The following is a 19,050-nucleotide window of genomic DNA, read 5'->3' on the forward strand; positions in this document are numbered from 1 at the left end:
GATTCAATATCAGAACGCTTCTAGTCAAGATTTGTGCTTTTGTCAATTTTCTGTTATTTTTTGTAAGATTTTGGATGGATGGCGGCCGGGCCTGAAAGAGGTGTAATTTAACAAACAACAAACGATTTGAATTTAAAGAGAACAAAAGAATCGAATTAACATTAAAATTAAAATGAGGCGACCTCTGCCAAGGCAGTGGCTCCAGTGGCTCCAGTGACTGCTTTGGCTGAGGCTCAGGCGTGTTTTTGTTGGCGGTTCTGGCTGCTGTTGTTGTGGTTGTGGGCGTGTGATTCCGGTGTGAGGTTTATAGAGTGTTGGCTAAAATTTATCCTGAAATATGAACAGATTGTTGGTCGCGGCCACTGCGATGATATTCTCTTCGGGATGCCAGGCGGTGTGCAGAATTTTCTTGTTAAAGTCGAGACAGTCCACGCTGATCTCGTCTTTCTTCCGTTTGCCACCAGTGCAAACTTTTCGCGGCTTGAGCACCGTCTTCGGCTTGATGATGTCCCTGGAGGCCTCCAGCGTGACATCCTTTTTCGAGTTGCGATCAAAGACACGGAAAAAGTTATTATAGCTGCCAGTCATGATCGAGCTATCCTTGCCGTTCCAACAGCACTCGAATTTGTCGAAAATGCAATCGTTCTCATACAGCGAGCACAGTTTAGCGCGCAGGTATTCGTGGACCGGATAGGTCTCAATGGGCTTGGTTTCCATATGCAAGTCCCACACCTTGATGCTCAGATAGTCCCGGGAGATCATATAGCGACCAGAATTGCTCAGCTTCACATCACTGATGGAGCTGATTATCTCGCTGAAGAAGCTGCGATTCGTTGGATTCTCGGGCTCCTCGAACTGTTTGCTGTGCCGGTCGCATAACGCCGCCGAACGCATATCACATAAACGTATTTTGCCCTTGGAGCTCGAATAGACGAACACATTGCACTCGGTCGGATGGAATTCGGCTGCCGTGATCACCTCGGTGAGCTCCTCCATGTTGGTTGGCTTGATGTCGACAATGTTGTAGCTCTGATTGACCACCTCCAGGTTCCAGAGATTGATTCGCAAATCGTCGGCGTACAGGAAAGTCTCTTGATCGGAATTAACGCTAATTGAATTTATGTGATAGGTATGTGCATTGGCGAAGGTGCGACGCGGCGAGGCCTCCACCATCAGCGGTATCTGCTTCACAGAAGGAACTCGTAAGGCGGTTACATTTTGGGGATCCCTGATCAGACCGTTCTCCTCTTTCGTGTTGTAGCCCTCAAAGGACTTGTCGCGCTCGCTGACCTTCCACAACTTTACCGTCTTGTCGTTGGTGGAGAGCAGAAAGTGCACTGGGTTCTTCTGTTGCAGCCATCGGATTTTGTTGATCTTCTCCTCGATCTCCAGCGACTTGAGGTAATCGAATTCGGGCTCGTGCGATTGGAATGTCGAATAGACATTGTATTCGCCGCGTCGCGGATTGGCGGCTTTCGAGGCAGGATCACGCTGAAAGATGACGACGCGACCGCCCTTGTCGCCGGTGGCCAGCAGCTCGCCATCGTGATTGAATTCCACGCAGGATATGATATCCGCATCTGTGACATCATCGTCCAAGGCGCCCTTAATCTGTGAGAAGCACCAGGACGCCTCTCCATTACCGGCCATGACAGTTGAACATTTTGAACAGGAACAGTGTTGCTGATTCTGCTCTAAATAGTCAATGATCGTCATGGCCTTCGGAAAGGACTTGTGCGATATGTCCACATTGACAAACGGGCGATCGCCAAGCACGAATGTTTGATAGAGCCCAACCAGAGCTTCGTAGCCGTCGTTAAGATCAAAGGCACTTCCGGGCTCAGACCCTTTGAAGAAGGAGCGACCGGCGCGTATGGCGGTGTTATGACAGGGTGCTGCCAACACAACCTCCAGACACTGCAAGGCTCGCATGGGCTTGTCATATATCTTATCCTTCATATAGCTGTAAAAATGGAAAATTGCATTATGCCGATTCTCTGCCGACACATTTCGTTCAGTATAACGGTCCACTCACCTTCTCAGCGAGCTCAGATCGACCTCCAAGTCCTCCGTCTCCTTGAGTTCCAGAGTGTAATTCAAGATACGGCCATGGCGATCTTTTACCTGGACGGCAGGAAAGCAAGTTTCACTTCAAAGGTGCATCAAGCTCGGCGACAACACAACAACACTTACTTTCACTTCTTGGCCCTGGGAGCTGCATTTTAGCTTCACAACTGAGTAGCACGATGCACGTCCATCAAATGCGGCAATCGCACCGCCCAAGTGTTCAACTCTGTACTGCTCAAAAGCCTGACGATAGAACTTCTCAGGACGCTCTGGCGTGATCTTCACATCGTAGTGATAGGCCACCGCAGACATTTTGTCCAAGTTAACGTCGAGATAATTGACAGATACTTGACCAAGTTTTCCCAAAGTTCCACGCGGCTGAGGCAGACCTCTGCCCTGGGCTCCTGGCCATTGGGGGAGTTCGCCTTGCGGCTGGCGAGAACTATAGAGCTGGGAGCCTCCTTGGCGTTGTTGATTGCCGCCCTGTCCTCGCTGTTGTCCTGCGTGCTGTTGTCGGTTCTGTTTTTCCATTGCATCGCTGGGTGGCTGCTGCTGCTTCTCTTCCTCCTTCTGCAAGCCAGAGGCGGCAGGACCTCCATTTGGGGGGTTATTAGCCTGTTCTCCATCCGCAACAGCAGCTAAAGATTCGTGAAGAGAGGAAGAATTGATGGTAAACAATCGATACACGGACCTGCGCTAAAAAGATCTAAAACAAAACAAAATATCCTCCAATATCCAAAATTGACGTGTAGAATTATTTTGTAACTAAATGTCAAACCTTCATTCTTACCCATATGAAATGGGAACAATCAAGTATGCCTTTGAATGAAATGTCAAAATTTCAAAAAAAACAAATAATTTTTTTTATTTTTTCAATTTTACTAAATTTGACCGAGTCCTGGATCCTACTATGCGATGGAAACATAACTTATGTAGGGATCTAGGGTGTTTTCGCTGTTGTTGGAACCGCACACGTATCGCATATTTACCGAATTTGTACCAAAAGGTACAACTCCACCTGCCTTTTTGTTGATGTTGTTGCAGGGGCTTCCCGACAACCCGACAACCCGCTTCAGGGTTTTTGGTTTTTAAAAATTCCCACTGCTGCTTTTAATTTTGTATTTCACTTACTATTTTCTTTTTCCATTTTTCTTTTTCTTTTCGATTTTATATCCTTTCCCGACGACTGAACTGTTTCGAATGACTGAAATATTTATTTCCTGTTGGCTAAACTTTTTGCTCTTTGTTTGTCGTATAACACTGTGCTGTGTGATCGATTCCAATAATCTTGTAGTCGAGTCTGTTTGTTTATGATTCAGTTTTATCAGGTGTGCAGTTAGTTATCGCTCAATTAAAAACTTCGACTTTCATTTCCTAGTAACGCTCTCAGAAAAACCAGAAAATTAGTTAGCGCTAATGCACATATGTATGTACCTCCAGCATTTAAACCAAATGGGCAGTGTAGTATGGTGTCGGAAGACAGAGCTGGACGTTCACAGCCTAAAGTCGTCGCTCTTCTCCTTGCACCGATCCGCTAAAATGAACGCTAAAATATAACGTTTTAGACATGCTATGGAGTCGCTCCATGCAGCCCTGATCATTGATCCACGATCACCGATCCCTATCGCCAGAGCCAAATCCGGCTGCATATTGCGTTGAACGCGTGGGAGTCTCAGTTCAGATTGGTTTCGATTCGCCAGCCAGTTCCTATCTATATGAATTTTGTTTGGGTCAGCTTATCTGTGAATATAGCCTGGGGGCTCTCATCTTCTATCTGAGCTGTACCACCTCGCACCACGCTCCTTTATCCCTCGCATTTAAGTACTTTAAGTCCTTGGATATGTACACCGCCGCGGATACGTTATATTTGTAAAATGTAATTCCTCCCAACTGCATCCTCGCAGTCTCCCCAGTTAATCAGCGAAACAGCTCCTGCTCTTATACTGCGCCTATGCACTGCCCTACCCTACCCTACCATCATTGTAGAAACCCCCACTAGTCGTAGTTTACGGTTTAAGCGAATTTTTTTATAGTTTCTAAGTGGAAAATAAAATACAAAATCCACAACAGATTATATCATTCTTTCCTTATTCCGTCACTGCGCGAGGGGCCCGCTTAGAGTCCGTGAAGAAGAGATATCAATTGGATTGGATAATATACTAGAGAATATCCTTGAGGAATTTTTTTGCATTTAACAAAACGAAATGAAAGAATTGTTTATATCGGACTATCTGTCTATCTATTATAAATAATATCTACTCGTACTCGTATTCAAAGTCAAAATTCTCGTACCATCTGCAGGGGTATATCAAGACAAGAATTCTTTAACTACGAATATGTTCAATTCCCCAGAATTTGCGCGAGTATATGAGTATACCTTTATTTATACAGGTTCAGATATTATTGGAGGGATGGATGGGCGCGATTATTATTTTTCGTACATCCAATACCAGTGACCTGGGACTTCCTTTCTGATGACCTGTGGGGAAATCTCCTGCGCCTGTGCCTGTGACTAGTCCAGGGGATCTCCGAAACCCCTTACAGAAGAGGCTAAAGGAGGAGGGAGAGGCCACACGCACACAAATGTTAATCAGCCAAATCGAATCGAATCGGATCGTGGACAGCTTATAGTTACCTATTTCTTCGGTGGATTGCAGCTCCAGGCCAAGCAATACAACCTCATTGGTCTCTGTACAAATTGCGACTTGTGGTATTGTATTGCTGGTCCCATTTTTCCTCCCAGCTAAGAAGATTCCCGACAGCGATAGCAGGCTCTTTTGGATTGTCCATGGGATGCTTGCGCTTGCGTCCGTTGGGTTGCCCAATGGGTGGCCATGGCTCTGGCAATATCGACCTGCTGAGCTCCTCGTCGATTTTTTCCTTCCTTTCCTCCCACACAAGAAGATCGTGGACAGCCTTTTCGTCAACCAGATTGCACCATGGTCTGGGCTGCCAAGCGCTGGGGGTTAGGCAAGGTGGGGAACTATAGACTTATAACTCTGTGAATGAAATTCGAGACTGCTTTAAGTTTTTCGCTGCAGTGGATAGGATATATACATCATGTGCAGCTTATGCGATAGCCTACCGAGTATTTCTGCAGAAGATGCATCTTCTTACCTTGAAATTTCATCGTTGACGTCATTCTGCGCTTCATCCTCGAATAATGCACTGAAATATAGAATTTTTGCATAGTGTTTTGCATGAAAATGAAATGAAAATGTTTTTTTAAATACCTCATAATTTCTTGCTCCATGATCTTCCTTTTTTGTTGTATACTCGCTCTGTCCTAATTCCCTGGTGTCTGTATTGTTCAGATGGCTCCTTTTAATTGAATCCTTTTTTTAACAATGAAGTGGAGTGGAAATATTGGTTTTTTACTTGTCAAAAAAAATGCAACTCTGGCTTGGACTGAGCACTGGCCCAACACTGCTCAGCGTTAAGCCCAATCAAGTCACGAAACGTCTTTTAACACATATGTATATGTTCCGTGCACCGATGAACTTTTCCTGTACTGTACTGTTTTCTCCACTTTTTTGTTTGTTGCATTATTATGCATACTTTGGCATATATTATGCATATGCATATACAAATATGCGTAATAATATGCAATTCATTCTTCAAAAATATGCATATTTGTATGTAAGAAAGCCAAGCCTCGAAAACCATCGATTACGATTCGCTTTTGACGCATACATTGTACAATGTGCAGTATTAAATAAATAGTTTAAAATGGAAAAAAAGTTATAAAATATTTTATTTTATTGAGATGTAATTGGGATGTAGATAACAGTGGCGCCATTCGGTTTTATTCATTTTCTGACAGTCTGGCAGCGCCTATTACAGCTGCTGAAGCGAAAGCACCGTTATACTGTAAAAATGTAGGCAATGTGAAAATAATTAAATAAATCGAAAATCTCTCATTATGAGTCAAATGCTGTTAATTTTCAGTAGCTAATCGACAAATTGAGCTTGTGCTTACCACGCCGAAGCGCAATCACTTGCTTAAGGATGTTCCCCCATCCGCACCAGGTGTCAGATTCTCGGCCGCAGTGCATAGGGTACAGTTTTTAAGTCAATTTATCGCGGTATTTTTGACCCAATAAAATGGATATATCTTATTGATCGCTTCTGAACTATGAACAGATTACTCCGCTCGAAGATTATCAAGGGACAGGCTGTCTGTACGCTGCACAATAAGTCGCATTTGCTGAATTTGGATCACACAAACATTGTGCGTCTCATAATAACAGAGTCCGCTGTTGCCTTTAGTATTATCGTTATGGAGTGTCCGTAGGATACTGGACACGCTAGCGTTGGCGTTCATCCACAGAGTGCTGTATGTGATTCGGTTGGACATTGTGGCTGCTCTGCGCTACTGTGTGCTCAACGTGCTCCGCGTGGACTTCAAGCCTGCCAAAATTTTGGTAACTGCCAGCGCAACTACATTTCCAAGCTGTGCTACATAGGGTCATACATTAAAATTGGCGAGTTTTGAGCCCGCCAGAGCCAGAGCAATGCCAGGGCACCCTGTCTCTGCAAGCCCTGCGCTCGGATCCACTTTCAGGCGCCTCGGCCACTCCCTGGTTTGGCATGTGTCAAATGCAGTGCAGTCGCTGCAACGACTCCATCACTTACCAAGTGGTCAAGCCCTCTCCGGCGACTACCCCAAGAGAGCACCCCTCGTCGGCTGTAACCGGAGAAGGGGATTTTGTACGTGAGTGAAAGCAGTTCTCGGGCGGATATATTAGCGTGCCGCAATCTAAATTTGAAAACATCGTGCAGCAGTAGCCGTGAGCTAAAGAGGAAGCACACGCAGAACAGATAAACGCTTTATTTTGATAGTCCGGCGCTATCGGATCTCAACCTAAGCTGCTGGGGGATCGAGCCTAATTTCCACACGAGCCCTATTCTTCTGAGAAATAACCTGGAGCTCATCTTGAGCAGAAGCTCTCCCGCCGGCTTGCTTTTCGGCTTATGTCGTGATTAGGTCGTGTTCGTTTGTAATTTGTTTGTATTATTTGCACTGTTTTATAAGCTTTTACCATAGCAATCTTTCGATTGATTGATCTTTGATTGAATTTTACATTAGGGGCAAGACAGGGGTGGGTCAATAATTTATATTTTGTAACTTCTTTTTCGTTTAGAAGAAGTGAAGATATTTTGTTAGTTTCCTGCCTAAACAAAATACATAGGGTTCGTCTTCATGAACTCTGGCACTATCAAACGCTTTGCGTACTCCTCCTGGGGAGAACGAAACTTGGTGCAGCTGGAAGAAAAGCAGTCAAGATGACATTATCAGAACGAAAATATGAAACAATAATAATAATAATATCGCACCCAGTAAGGTAGACACGTCCACGTGCCGCAGCCAAATGTGCCAAATATGCCGGAGCCGGATAAGACACTGCGCGGTTGCAACGAGGAAACATGTGACAAAGATTGTATGTCAATTTCTGCAGTACATCAATATCCAAGTTCCCCGTATTCTCGATTACGTTGTAACGCGTCGGCTTGGCCGTCCCCTGAATCGACTGATGGCTGACCATGAAGAACTGCATCTCATTGGGATGGACAATGGTGCGATCGACGACGGTTCCCGGAACAACGTTGTTGAACTTGTTGTATTGCGATGGAACTCCGTTCGGAAAGAAGCGCGTATGATGCCGCTTAACTACAATGACGCAGCAAATCTTGGGCTTAGTGTGCAGCTGAAAGGAGGCGAAGGTCGATTAGTGATATACAATTACAAGGTTTCTGGATGCAAGAGTTCAACTTACCTTGCTGCAGGCGGCAGAAATTCCCCTCAACTCTTTATTCTTGATGTTGGGAAACTGGCCATCGCTTACGCCATCACGATAATAGATAATGTGCTCGGGGTAGGATTGTTGGAACTTATGAGAGACACGCAAGTGCTCAAGGGTTATCGACTCCATGTCCTCGATCTCCTCCAGGGCAGAGCGTTGCAAGCGATATTGCATGTTATATGAAGCCCCGAATGGATCGTGGGAGGCGGCCACACCCACCACACTGGGGATCTCTCGCTGATCGGGCGACGGATGAGTCACATCGGCACCCAAAAACATGGTGTTCTTTAGCAGACAGTGCAGGTCATCCCTTAGCTTGTGATTGGTGCCGTTAAGTTTGGAATTGACCTTAAGTAGAATGCTACCAATAACCTGCGCGTTACATTTGCGCTCGACTGTGATCTGCTTGATGCATTGTGTAAGAATGCCGTGCTGCAGCTCAGCCTTTTGCTTCACGACATCATAAAGGTGCCCGAAATTTGGTATAATAACGAACACCACATCAAATTGATTCTTTTTGAAATAGCGGAAATGAGCATCTAGTTCACGTTCATCCTTGTAGTACAGTTTCTCGGCCTTGGCATCCAGGCACAGATTGACTTTGCGACTCTTCTGAAGAACCTGCCACGAAAATTAGGCAGGATCCTGCAATGCAATGCAAAGAACTTACCATCTTCTGAAGCTCGTCCACATACAGGTAGTTAATCTTGCCGTAGAGTATGGCCCATTTATGTGACTTTGGCTTGGGTTCAAGGAATTGCATGCCATCCATGCGCCACGAACCGTTCCTCACCGAAGCCAAATTGTTTTTGTACTCAATCTGAGGCGCATTGAGCGTGCGTGTATTCACGACGATGAAGTCACTGCCCAGACGTATGCCAAAGTGGCTGATGGTCGGGTCTAAATTGTGCCTGAAATATTCCATCAAGCGGATGATCTTGGCCTTCCTCTCGTTGGTGGAAGTGGCAGCATACTTAATCATGGCCGCCACCTGATTAGCTCCATCCTTGCGCTGCGATACGATGAAAAGAAATCAAATTAGGAAATGATTTGCAGTGAAAGAAACTAGTTGAACTCACATTCAGTGTCTGCCCATCCTCAATGCGACATAATTCGATAGGCAAGTAAATGTGCTTCAACATGCAAGCAGAGAAGGTTCGGAAACTTTAAATTATACTGCCGAGACTTGTAGTACTCTGCAACGGTCATTTCTTTTCCATCCAGCTCAAATGTCTGAGTGCTAGCCGGAACCTTACAAAGCCCGTTGACTCTGAAGACGCGCGGGGCGCTGCCAAGACAGGCAGGCGGCTCGTAAATTATATTTATGCCCGTTAGGAATGATTCAATATCAGAACGCTTATAGTCAAGATTTGTGCTTTTGTCAATTTTCTGTTGCTGATACTGCTCTAAATAGTCAATGATCGTCATGGCCTTCGGAAAGGACTTGTGCGATATGTCCACATTGACAAACGGGCGATCGCCAAGCACGAATGTTTGATAGAGCCCAACCAGAGCTTCGTAGCCGTCGTTAAGATCAAATGCACTTCCGGGCTCAGGCCTTTTGAAGAAGGAGCGACCGGCGCGTATGGCGGTGTTATGACAGGGTGCTGCCAACACAACCTCCAGACACTGCAAGGCTCGCATGGGCTTGTCATATATCTTATCCTTCATATAGCTGTAAAAATGGAAAATTGCATTATGCCGATTCTCTGCCGACACATTTCGTTCAGTATAACGGTCCACTCACCTTCTCAGCGAGTTCAGATCGACCTCCAAGTCCTCCGTCTCCTTGAGTTCCAGAGTGTAATTCAGGATACGGCCATGGCGATCTGTTACCTGGACGGCAGGAAAGCAAGTTTCACTTCAAAGGTGCATCAAGCTCGGCGACAACACAACAACACTTACTTTCACTTCTTGGCCCTGGGAGCTGCATTTTAGCTTCACAACTGAGTAGCACGATGCACGTCCATCAAATGCGGCAATCGCACCGCCCAAGTGTTCAACTCTGTACTGCTCAAAAGCCTGACGATAGAACTTCTTAGGACGCTCTGGCGTGATCTTCACATCGTAGTGATAGGCCACCGCAGGCATTTTGTCCAAGTTAACGTCGAGATAATTGACAGATACTTGACCAGGTTTTCCCAAAGTTCCACGCGGCGAAGGCAGACCTCGTCCCTGGGCTCCTGGCCATTGGGGGAGTTCGCCTTGCGGCTGGCGAGAACTATAGAGCTGGGAGGCTCCTTGGCGTTGTTGATTGCCGCCCTGTCCTCGCTGTTGTCCTGCGTGCTGTTGTCGGTTCTGTTTTTCCATAGCATCGCTGTGTGGCTGCTGCTGCTTCTCTTCCTCCTTCTGCAAGCCAGAGGCGGCAGGACCTCCATTTGGGGGGTGAGTAGCCTGTTCTCCATCCGCACCAGCAGCTAAAGATTCGTGAAGAGAGGAAGAATTGATGGTAAACAATCGATACACGGACCTGCGCTAAAAAGATCTAAAACAAAACAAAATATCCTCCAATATCCAAAATTGACGTGTAGAATTATTTTGTAACTAAATGTCAAACCTTCATTCTTACCCATATGAAATGGGAACAATCAAGTATGCCTTTGAATGAAACGTCAAAATTTCAAAAAAAAACAAATTATTTTTTTTTATTTTTTTCAATTTTACTAAATTTGACCGAGTCCTGGATCCTACTATGCGATGGAAATATAACTTATGTAGGGATCTAGGGGGTTTTCGCTGTTGTTGGAACCGCACACGTATCGCATAATTACCGAATTTGTTCCAAAAGGTACAACTCCACCTGCCTTTTTGTTGATGTTGTTGCAGGGGCTTCCCGACAACCCGACAACCCGCTTCAGGGTTTTTGGTTTTTAAAAATTCCCACTGCTGCTTTTAATTTTGTATTTTACTTACTATTTTCTTTTTCCATTTTTCTTTTTCTTTTCGATTTTATATCCTTTCCCGACGACTGAACTGTTTCGAATGACTGAAATATTTATTTCCTGTTGGCTAAACTTCTTGCTCTAAATTTGTTTGACGTATAACACTGTGCTGTGTGATCGATTCCAATAATCTTGTAGTCGAGTCTGTTTGTTTATGATTCAGTTTTATCAGGTGTGCAGTTAGTTATCGCTCAATTAAAAACTTCGACTTTCATTTCCTAGTAACGCTCTCAGAAAAACCAGAAAATTAGTTAGCGCTAATGCACATATGTATGTACCTCCAGCATTTAAACCAAATGGGCAGTGTAGTATGGTGTCGGAAGACAGAGCTGGACGTTCACAGCCTAAAGTGGTCGCTCTTCTCCTTGCACCGATCCGCTAAAATGAACGCTAAAATAAAACGTTTTAGACATGCTATGGAGTCGCTCCATGCAGCCCTGATCATTGATCCACGATCACCGATCCCAATCGCCAGAGCCAAATCCGGCTGCATATTGCGTTGAACGCGTGGGAGTCTCAGTTCAGATTGGTTTCGATTCGCCAGCCAGTTCCTATCTATATGAATTTTTTTTGGGTCAGCTTATCTGTGAATATAGCCTGGGGGCTCTCATCTTCTATCTGAGCTGTACCACCTCGCACCACGCTCCTTTAACCCTCGCATTTAAGTACTTTAAGTCCTTGGATATGTACACCGCCGCGGATACGTTATATTTGTAAAATGTAATTCCTCCCAACTGCATCCTCGCAGTCTCCCCAGCTAATCAGCGAAACAGCTCCTGCTCTTATCCTGTGCCTATGCACTGCCCTACCCTACCCTACCATCATTGTAGAAACCCCCACTAGTCGTAGTTTACGGTTTAAGCGAATTTTTTTATAGTTTCTAAGTGGAAAATAAAATACAAAATCCACAACAGATTATATCATTCTTTCCTTATTCCGTCACTGCGCGAGGGGCCCGCTTAGAGTCCGTGAAGAAGAGATATCAAAATTTGGATTGGATAATATACTAAGTATATCCCTGAGGAATTTTTTTGCATTTAACAAAACGAAATGAAAGAATTGTTTATATCGGACTATCTGTCTATCTATTATAAATAATATCTACTCGTACTCGTATTCAAAGTCAAAATTCTCGTACCATCTGCAGGGGTATAACAAGACAAGAATTCTTTAACTACGAATATGTTCAGTTCCCCAGAATTTGCGCGAGTATATGAGTATACCTTTATTTATACAGGTTCAGATATTATTGGAGGGATGGATGGGCGCGATTATTATTTTTCGTACATCCAATACCAGTGACCTGGGACTTCCTTTCTGATGACCTGTGGGGAAATCTCCTGCGCCTGTGCCTGTGACTAGTCCAGGGGATCTCCGAAACCCCTTACAGAAGAGGCTAAAGGAGGAGGGAGAGGCCACACGCACACAATGTTAGTCAGCCAAATCGAATCGAATCGGATCGTGGACAGCTTATAGTTACCTATTTCTTCGGTGGATTGCAGCTCCAGGCCAAGCAATACAACCTCATTGGTCTCTGTACAAATTGCGACTTGTGGTATTGTATTGCTGGTCCCATTTTTCCTCCCAGCTAAGAAGATTCCCGACAGCGATAGCAGGCTCTTTTGGATTGTCCATGGGATGCTTGCGCTTGCGTCCGTTGGGTTGCCCAATGGATGGCCATGGCTCTGGCAATATCGACCTGCTGAGCTCCTCGTCCATTTTTTTTCCTTCCTTTCCTCCCACACAAGAAGATCGTGGACAGCCTTTTCGTCAACCAGATTGCACCATGGTCTGGGCTGCCAAGCGCTGGGGGTTAAGCAAGGTGGGGAACTATAGACTTATAACTCTGTGAATGAAATTCGAGACTGCTTTAAGTTTTTCGCTGCAGTGGATAGGATATATACATCATGTGCAGCTTATGCGATAGCCTACCGAGTATTTCTGCAGAAGATGCATCTTCTTACCTTGAAATTTCATCGTTGACGTCATTCTGCGCTTCATCCTCGAATAATGCACTGAAATATAGAATTTTTGCATAGTGTTTTGCATGAAAATGAAATGAAAATGTTCTTTTAAATACCTCAAAATTTCTTGCTCCATGGTCTTCCTTTTTTGTTGTATACTCGCTCTGTCCTAATTCCCTGGTGTCAGTATTGTTCAGATGGCTCCTTTTAATTGAATCCTTTTTTTACCAATGAAGTGGAGTGGAAATATTGGTTTTTTACTTGTCACAAAAAATGCAACTCTGGCTTGGACTGAGCACTGGCCCAACACAGCGTTAAGCCCAATCAAGTCACGAAATGTCTTTTAACACATATGTATATGTTTCGTGCACCGATGAACTTTTCCTGTACTGTACTGTTTTCTCCACTTTTTTGTTTATTGCTGTTTGTTGATTAATTAATAATACAAAGGGGTTGCGTTATGGTTTGATCCATTCTCTATATTTTCCTAATTTTCTCACGCGGACCGCACTGAACCTATTTTATGCACTTACTTTCTACGAGGAAAACGCTCTGCTCTGCTACTTCACTTCACAGAAGGTCCAAAGGTCCTAGCCTAACGGGAATGAGTTAAAAGTATTATGGCTCTTAACGAATAGCGTGGCATATAAGACGCATTAAATTTAACAGCTAACAATGTAAGGACATCATTTCATGTCGCTACTTGGTTCATATCCTGTGTAAACAAAATTTTCATAAAATCATAAAAGCTCCGCTTAGAGTACGACGCTACAACCGACCAACTCAATAAGGAGTTACCATCATAACCGATCATAAACATGATTTTATGCAGATAACATGGAGGAAATGAAAGAGGTAAGAGAGATGATTTTTATCAACAAAAAGAACATTTTAATTTGGTACAAAAAAAAAAATCTATATTTACATTTTAGGTTCTTGAAACGCTGAACCCAGAAGATTCTGAATCTATTGAGGTGGTAAAAGAGCTGGTAGACGCGAAGGTGCTTACATTAGCAAAGTCAATGGATTCATTTAAGGAAGCTGAAAATATTGTTCATAACATAACTGGTGGTTTTGGAATAGATTTCAAAACGTCAGAGCCTCTTAAATAATAATTTAGAGAAAATTTACAACTCAACTCGCAAATGTCTAGACTTTTCTTTTAAGGTCTTAACAATCATTATCTTTTAAAGTTCCCATTGGGATTTCATGAAATCTTATTCAGGATTCGCAGCTATGAATATTGTTAAACATCTCTATTTTTAATTCTTCTTTAAACATTCGTTAAACTCGTATCATGCTTCGATCGATCTTTGTAAATATTCATAGGCCATCTTTAGCAGTTAAATTCGGATTGAATTGTTCGGAGGAAAATTTCGCAAATATTCTTTGGCTCGACATGCAAAGAGCGTAGGATGAGAATTCTAAGTTGTAGCATGAGATAGATTCTCCGTACTATAGACCACCTTTCCGAATTAACTCTTGTTTTCAGCATACGCCGGAAGATCGATCTTTCGTCGTTGGAAATTGTACAGTGAGTGTGTAAACAGACCCACCAAAAAAATCTGAAATGTACGTAGTTTTGAAATCAAACTAATCCTTGCCCAACCTCACGAATTGTAAATCTCTGACCCCGGCCTGTCGAGGCCTAAGCCTGAGTGCTTTACCTTGGGCGATCGGCTCATTGGCTAACCAGAAATGACTTCGGCATTCGGTTATCGGCTGTGCTCCACATAGGAGATCACGTTTTGTCAGCCAAGTTGACTATTTGATGGTTTTGACTCAACCCAAATTTAAGGTATTTAACGATTTAGAACATAATAATGCGATATGCAAGGGTTACGAATTCAATTAAAATTTAGCACGAATATTAACTTTATATTATATATCATCGCCATATAATCAAATATCCTTATATATAACCATAACGAATTACCTATCTTTAGTAGCTGTTAAGATCATTTCCTATGTTGCCATATCTAGTTTAATTTTGTCTTTTATGAACTTGTATTCCTCCTCCAGTTCGGCAGAAAATCATTGACGGTCGTCCAAACCCTTGGTGTGTTTTTCCGAGCACAGTCTGGTCATTCGCCAGGAGGGTCATCTAATAGCCATTGAAGAGAACCTTGTGCTTTCCCTGGACACAGATTTGCTTCAAAGAGATTTTGCTGGGTGGCGTTGCTGGGGATGCAGCACTCGCCGCTATTGATGGAAATGGTCAAGGCGGCAACCGCGTTCCTCCTACGATACCAATACCCCAACAAAAGTGCAACTGAAGAATGCCTCTTTCCGGCGAAGAGCTGACAAACTTTCACAATTAAATTTGGTTTGATAATTTTGTTGTTTTGTTTGATGTTATCCGCATGAAGTGCCAAAAAGTTTAGATAAAAGAAAATAATGGACTCAATGCTAGCTCGCGCGTATTCGTAGAAGGTCAAAAGGGGTCATCGAAGAACGGACGATTTCGTGATGATGACCAAAGGCAGGGCGGGTATAGACTCCGCATAAATTCTGCGGACATAGGCCCCGATGTCTTTCCGTTTTTCTCGGCTCCTACTCCCGTTTCCTCTTTATCCCTCTTTCTTTTCACTACCATCTCCTTTCCTGTTCCCTATCTCCTCTTCCTCTTTCGCCTTCTTTCCTTCTTTTCGTCAAATCTACCTTTCTAGCAACAAGTCGCAGCACGCTATATTCTGGCAATATTATTAATGATCGAAGCCTCGAGTCTGGGTTGATCTGAGGGAGCAACAACTCCACCCCCAAAGGCGACGAGCTAGAGCCGGATAATTATTAGCGTGCCCAGCTCTCTCAAATCGTAACGCCCGTTTTCAAATATCGTCTCGATGCACGTTACAACGTCGGCAAATAATGATCAGGCAATTGCCGATCTTTTTGCCCAATTTTTCCAAACCACCTATTCTGAGGAAAGCTACTCTGCTCATCCGTACCCATACGGTTTACCGAGGTCGAACGGCATTTTCAGTCCCTTGTTAAATGAATGTTTATACCCGATACTCAAAATGAGTATTGGGGTATATTAGATTTGTGGTAAAAGTGGATGTGTGTAACGTCCAGAAGGAATCAATCGTTTCCGACCCCATAAAGTATATATATTCTTGATCAGCATCAATAGCCGAGTCGATTGAGCCATGTCTGTCTGTCCGTCTGTCCGTCTGTCCGTCCGTCCGTCTGTCCGTCTGTACGTCTGTCCGTCCCCTTCAGCGCCTAGTGCTCAAAGACTATAAGAGCTAGAGCAACGATGTTTTGTATCCAGACTTCTGTGATATGTCACTGCTACAAAAATATTTCAAAACTTCGCCCCGCCCACTTCCACCCCCACAAAGGACGAAAATCTGTGGCATCCACATTTTTAAAGATACGATAAAGCCAAAAACGCAGAATCGTAGAGGATGACTATATGTTCTAGAGTGTAAAATCTAAACCAGATTGTATAATTATTATAGCCAGAATCAAGAAAACAATTTCATTCTTTCTCGCTCTGTCTCTCTCTAACACACAGGTTTCATGGTCGGTTTTGCCAATTGCAAAATATGAGTTCAAGGATCTCAGAACCCATAAAAGCTAGAGCAACCAAATTTGGTATCCACACTCCTGTGATATCGGACCTTGACCGTTTCGTGTCCAAATTTCGCCACACCCCCTTCCGCCACCGCAAAGGACGAAAATCTGGGGCATCCACAAATCTCAGAGACTATTAACGCTAGAGTAACCAAATTTAGTATCCGCACTCCTGTTAGATCTCACTATAAAACGTATATCTCAAAATTTCGCCTCACCCTCTTCCGCCCACACAAAGGACGAAAATCTGTTGCATCCACAATATTGAGGATACGAGAAAACTAAAAACGCAAAATCATAGATAATGACCATATCTATCAGATTGCTGAATCTGGATCAGATCAGATAATTAGTATAGCCAAAAGGAACAAATCAATTTGCAGTGGCTACGCAGCGCCCGACGTCACGCTCAGACTGATTTTCTGTCTCTCTCGCACGCACTCTTTGTCGTGTCGTTTAATATTAGCGGCGTCTGCCGGAGGAGAGCCATACTGACTTAGTATCGGGTATAACTGTAGAGTTGCGGTCTCCGCAGCAACTCACAACGTTCCCCCTCGTTTTTACTTCATGATATTCGACTAGTTAAGCCGGTGTTTTCACCGGGTCCAGACGGGGTTCCAGGTTGTGTACTCAGGTAATGCGCCGAGGCTCTGTGTGGACCAATTCTTAAACTATTCACCCTGTCCATTGATTCCTCTTGCTTCCCCCCAATCTGGAAGGAATCGTTTATAATTCCTCTCCATAAAAAAGGTAGCAAGTCTGATGCAAAAAATTATAGAGGTATAGCAAAGTTATCCGCTATTCCCAAATGGTTTGAGAAGGTTTTAACTCCGCACTTGCAACATCTCTGCAAGTCACTTATATCTCCAACTCAGCATGGATTTATAAGGCGGCGATCAACCACCACGAACTTGTTAGAGTTTCATTATTAAAGGCTTTCAAGGTAACTTACAGACGGATGTTATTTGCACCGACTTTAGTAAAGCATTCGACTCTGTAAACCATTCCCTTTTAGCACATAAACTTGACCTTTTAGGGTTTCCGCCCAACCTCCTGAGATGGATTTCTAGCTATCTTTGTTCTAGGTCTCAAAGAGTCCTCTTCAAAAACTCCCTCTCTTTACCAGTAAAGGTTTCTTCGGGAGTACCACAGGGCAGCCATCTAGGCCCTTACTCTTCACACTCTTTATTAATGACTTGCCTTCAGTATTAACATACTCTCGAGTACTTATGTATGCGGATGATGTTAAACTCTGTGTCCAGTACAAGGACATTTCATTTCATTCTCGCTTGCAATCCGATCTCAATAGCTTTCAGTCATGGTGTTGTGCAAACTTGTTACACCTTAATGCCTCGAAATGCAAAGTTATGACATTTCATCGTTCTAGCCCTTTGTTGGCTCCCTATACCCTATTTGGTGGTTCTCTTGAGAGAATTACCCTGGTGGATGTTCTGGGTGTTATGTTAGACCCCAAGTTAAAGTTTTCCGAACACATTTCTACCATGGTAAATAAGGCCATGGGCGTGCTTGGGTTTATAAAGAGGTGGTCAAAGGAATTTGACGACCCCTATATAACAAAGACTCTCTATACCTCGCTTGTTCGTCCGACCTTAGAATACGGCTCCTGTATATGGTGCCCTCAGTACAAAGTACACCAAGACCATATAGAATCAGTACAGAAAAATTTTTACTCTTTGCTCTGGGGGGCCTTAGCTGGGATGAAGGTGTGAGACTCCCATCTTACTCTAGTAGACTGCTGCGTAGAAAAATGCTTGGTGTGATTTTTATGCACAACTTGATCAGGGGTGACATAGACAGCCCTGATCTGTTAAGCCGCATAAACTTTAGACTTACTTTTGACTTACTAGAAATTTTATACCGTTGTTTCTTCCACTTTTCACATCGAATTATTCCTTGCATAAACCGTTTAGGGTCTTATGCTCGGATTATAATTAGTTTTATGTTTATTTTGAATACATGTCTAGTTCTCTTAGAAACTTTCGTGCTAATATTCCTCGAATATTAGTCTAACAGCTATCTTTCCTGCATGCTCGCGTAACAGCCTTCTGCTTGTGTCACATAAAAAAAAAAATGGCATACTTGATTGTTTCCATTTCATATGGGTAAAAATGAAACTTTGACATTAAGTTACAAAATAATTCTACACGTCAATTTTGGTGCGTCTGCGGACGGAGAACAGGTTACTCACCCCCCAAATGGAGGTCCTGCCGCCTCTGGCTTGCAGAAGGAGGAAGAGAAGAAGGGAGAATGGAAGACACAGAGGTCTCAGAAGAGGCGCTATAAGGCCGGGGAAGGCTGGGGCGGAAAGAAGCGGCAGCAGCAGCAGCAGCCACACAGCGATGCTATGGAAAAACAGAACCGACAACAGCACGCATGACAAGAGCGAGGACAGGGCGGCAATCAACAACGCCAAGAAGGCTCCCAGCTCTATAGTTCTCGCCAGCCGCAAGGCGAACTCCCCCAATGGCCAGGAGCCCAGGGACGAGGTCTGCCTCAGCCGCGTGGAACTTTGGGAAAACCTGGTCAAGTATCTGTCAATTATCTCGACTTTAACTTGGACGAAATGCCTGCGGTGGCCTATCACAACGATGTGAAGAACACGCCAGAGGGTCCTAAGAAGTTCTATCGTCAGGCCTTTGAGCAGTACAGAGTTGAACACTTGGGCGGTGCGAT

At 43.9% G+C, this 19,050-nt stretch overlaps 2 protein-coding genes, 1 long non-coding RNA gene and 2 pseudogenes across 3 annotated transcripts; 1 reads left to right on the plus strand and 4 right to left on the minus strand.

Moving 5' to 3' along the window:
* Window positions 1–56: 56 nt before the first annotated feature.
* On the minus strand, window positions 57–3,306 carry LOC108154892 (protein phosphatase PP2A 55 kDa regulatory subunit). The gene is made up of 4 exons (XM_033388088.1): window positions 3,199–3,306; window positions 2,194–2,705; window positions 2,036–2,124; window positions 57–1,963 (listed from the first exon to the last, which is right to left on the minus strand). The coding sequence occupies exons 1-4, from the start codon at window positions 3,212–3,214 to the stop codon at window positions 319–321; spliced, it is 2,262 nt and encodes a 753-aa protein (XP_033243979.1). The 5' UTR covers window positions 3,215–3,306; the 3' UTR covers window positions 57–318.
* A 1,102-nt stretch (window positions 3,307–4,408) lies between these two features.
* LOC117186818 lies at window positions 4,409–5,467 on the minus strand. Its single transcript, XM_033388107.1, has 4 exons — window positions 5,301–5,467; window positions 5,185–5,235; window positions 4,703–5,026; window positions 4,409–4,617 (listed from the first exon to the last, which is right to left on the minus strand). Exons 1-3 carry the CDS (start codon window positions 5,318–5,320, stop codon window positions 4,747–4,749), a joined length of 351 nt encoding a protein of 116 aa, XP_033243998.1. The 5' UTR covers window positions 5,321–5,467; the 3' UTR covers window positions 4,409–4,617; window positions 4,703–4,746.
* A 423-nt stretch (window positions 5,468–5,890) lies between these two features.
* On the plus strand, window positions 5,891–6,910 carry LOC117186811 (annotated as a pseudogene).
* Window positions 6,911–7,078: 168 nt separating this feature from the next.
* LOC108165273 lies at window positions 7,079–10,893 on the minus strand (annotated as a pseudogene).
* A 1,124-nt stretch (window positions 10,894–12,017) lies between these two features.
* LOC117186820 lies at window positions 12,018–12,861 on the minus strand. Its single transcript, XR_004471705.1, has 3 exons — window positions 12,778–12,861; window positions 12,294–12,619; window positions 12,018–12,209 (listed from the first exon to the last, which is right to left on the minus strand). It is a non-coding gene; the product is annotated as an uncharacterized LOC117186820 (long non-coding RNA).
* Window positions 12,862–19,050: the final 6,189 nt, after the last annotated feature.

This window comes from Drosophila miranda, chromosome XR (assembly GCF_003369915.1).
Source record: "Drosophila miranda strain MSH22 chromosome XR, D.miranda_PacBio2.1, whole genome shotgun sequence".
NCBI lineage: Eukaryota > Metazoa > Arthropoda > Insecta > Diptera > Drosophilidae > Drosophila > Drosophila miranda.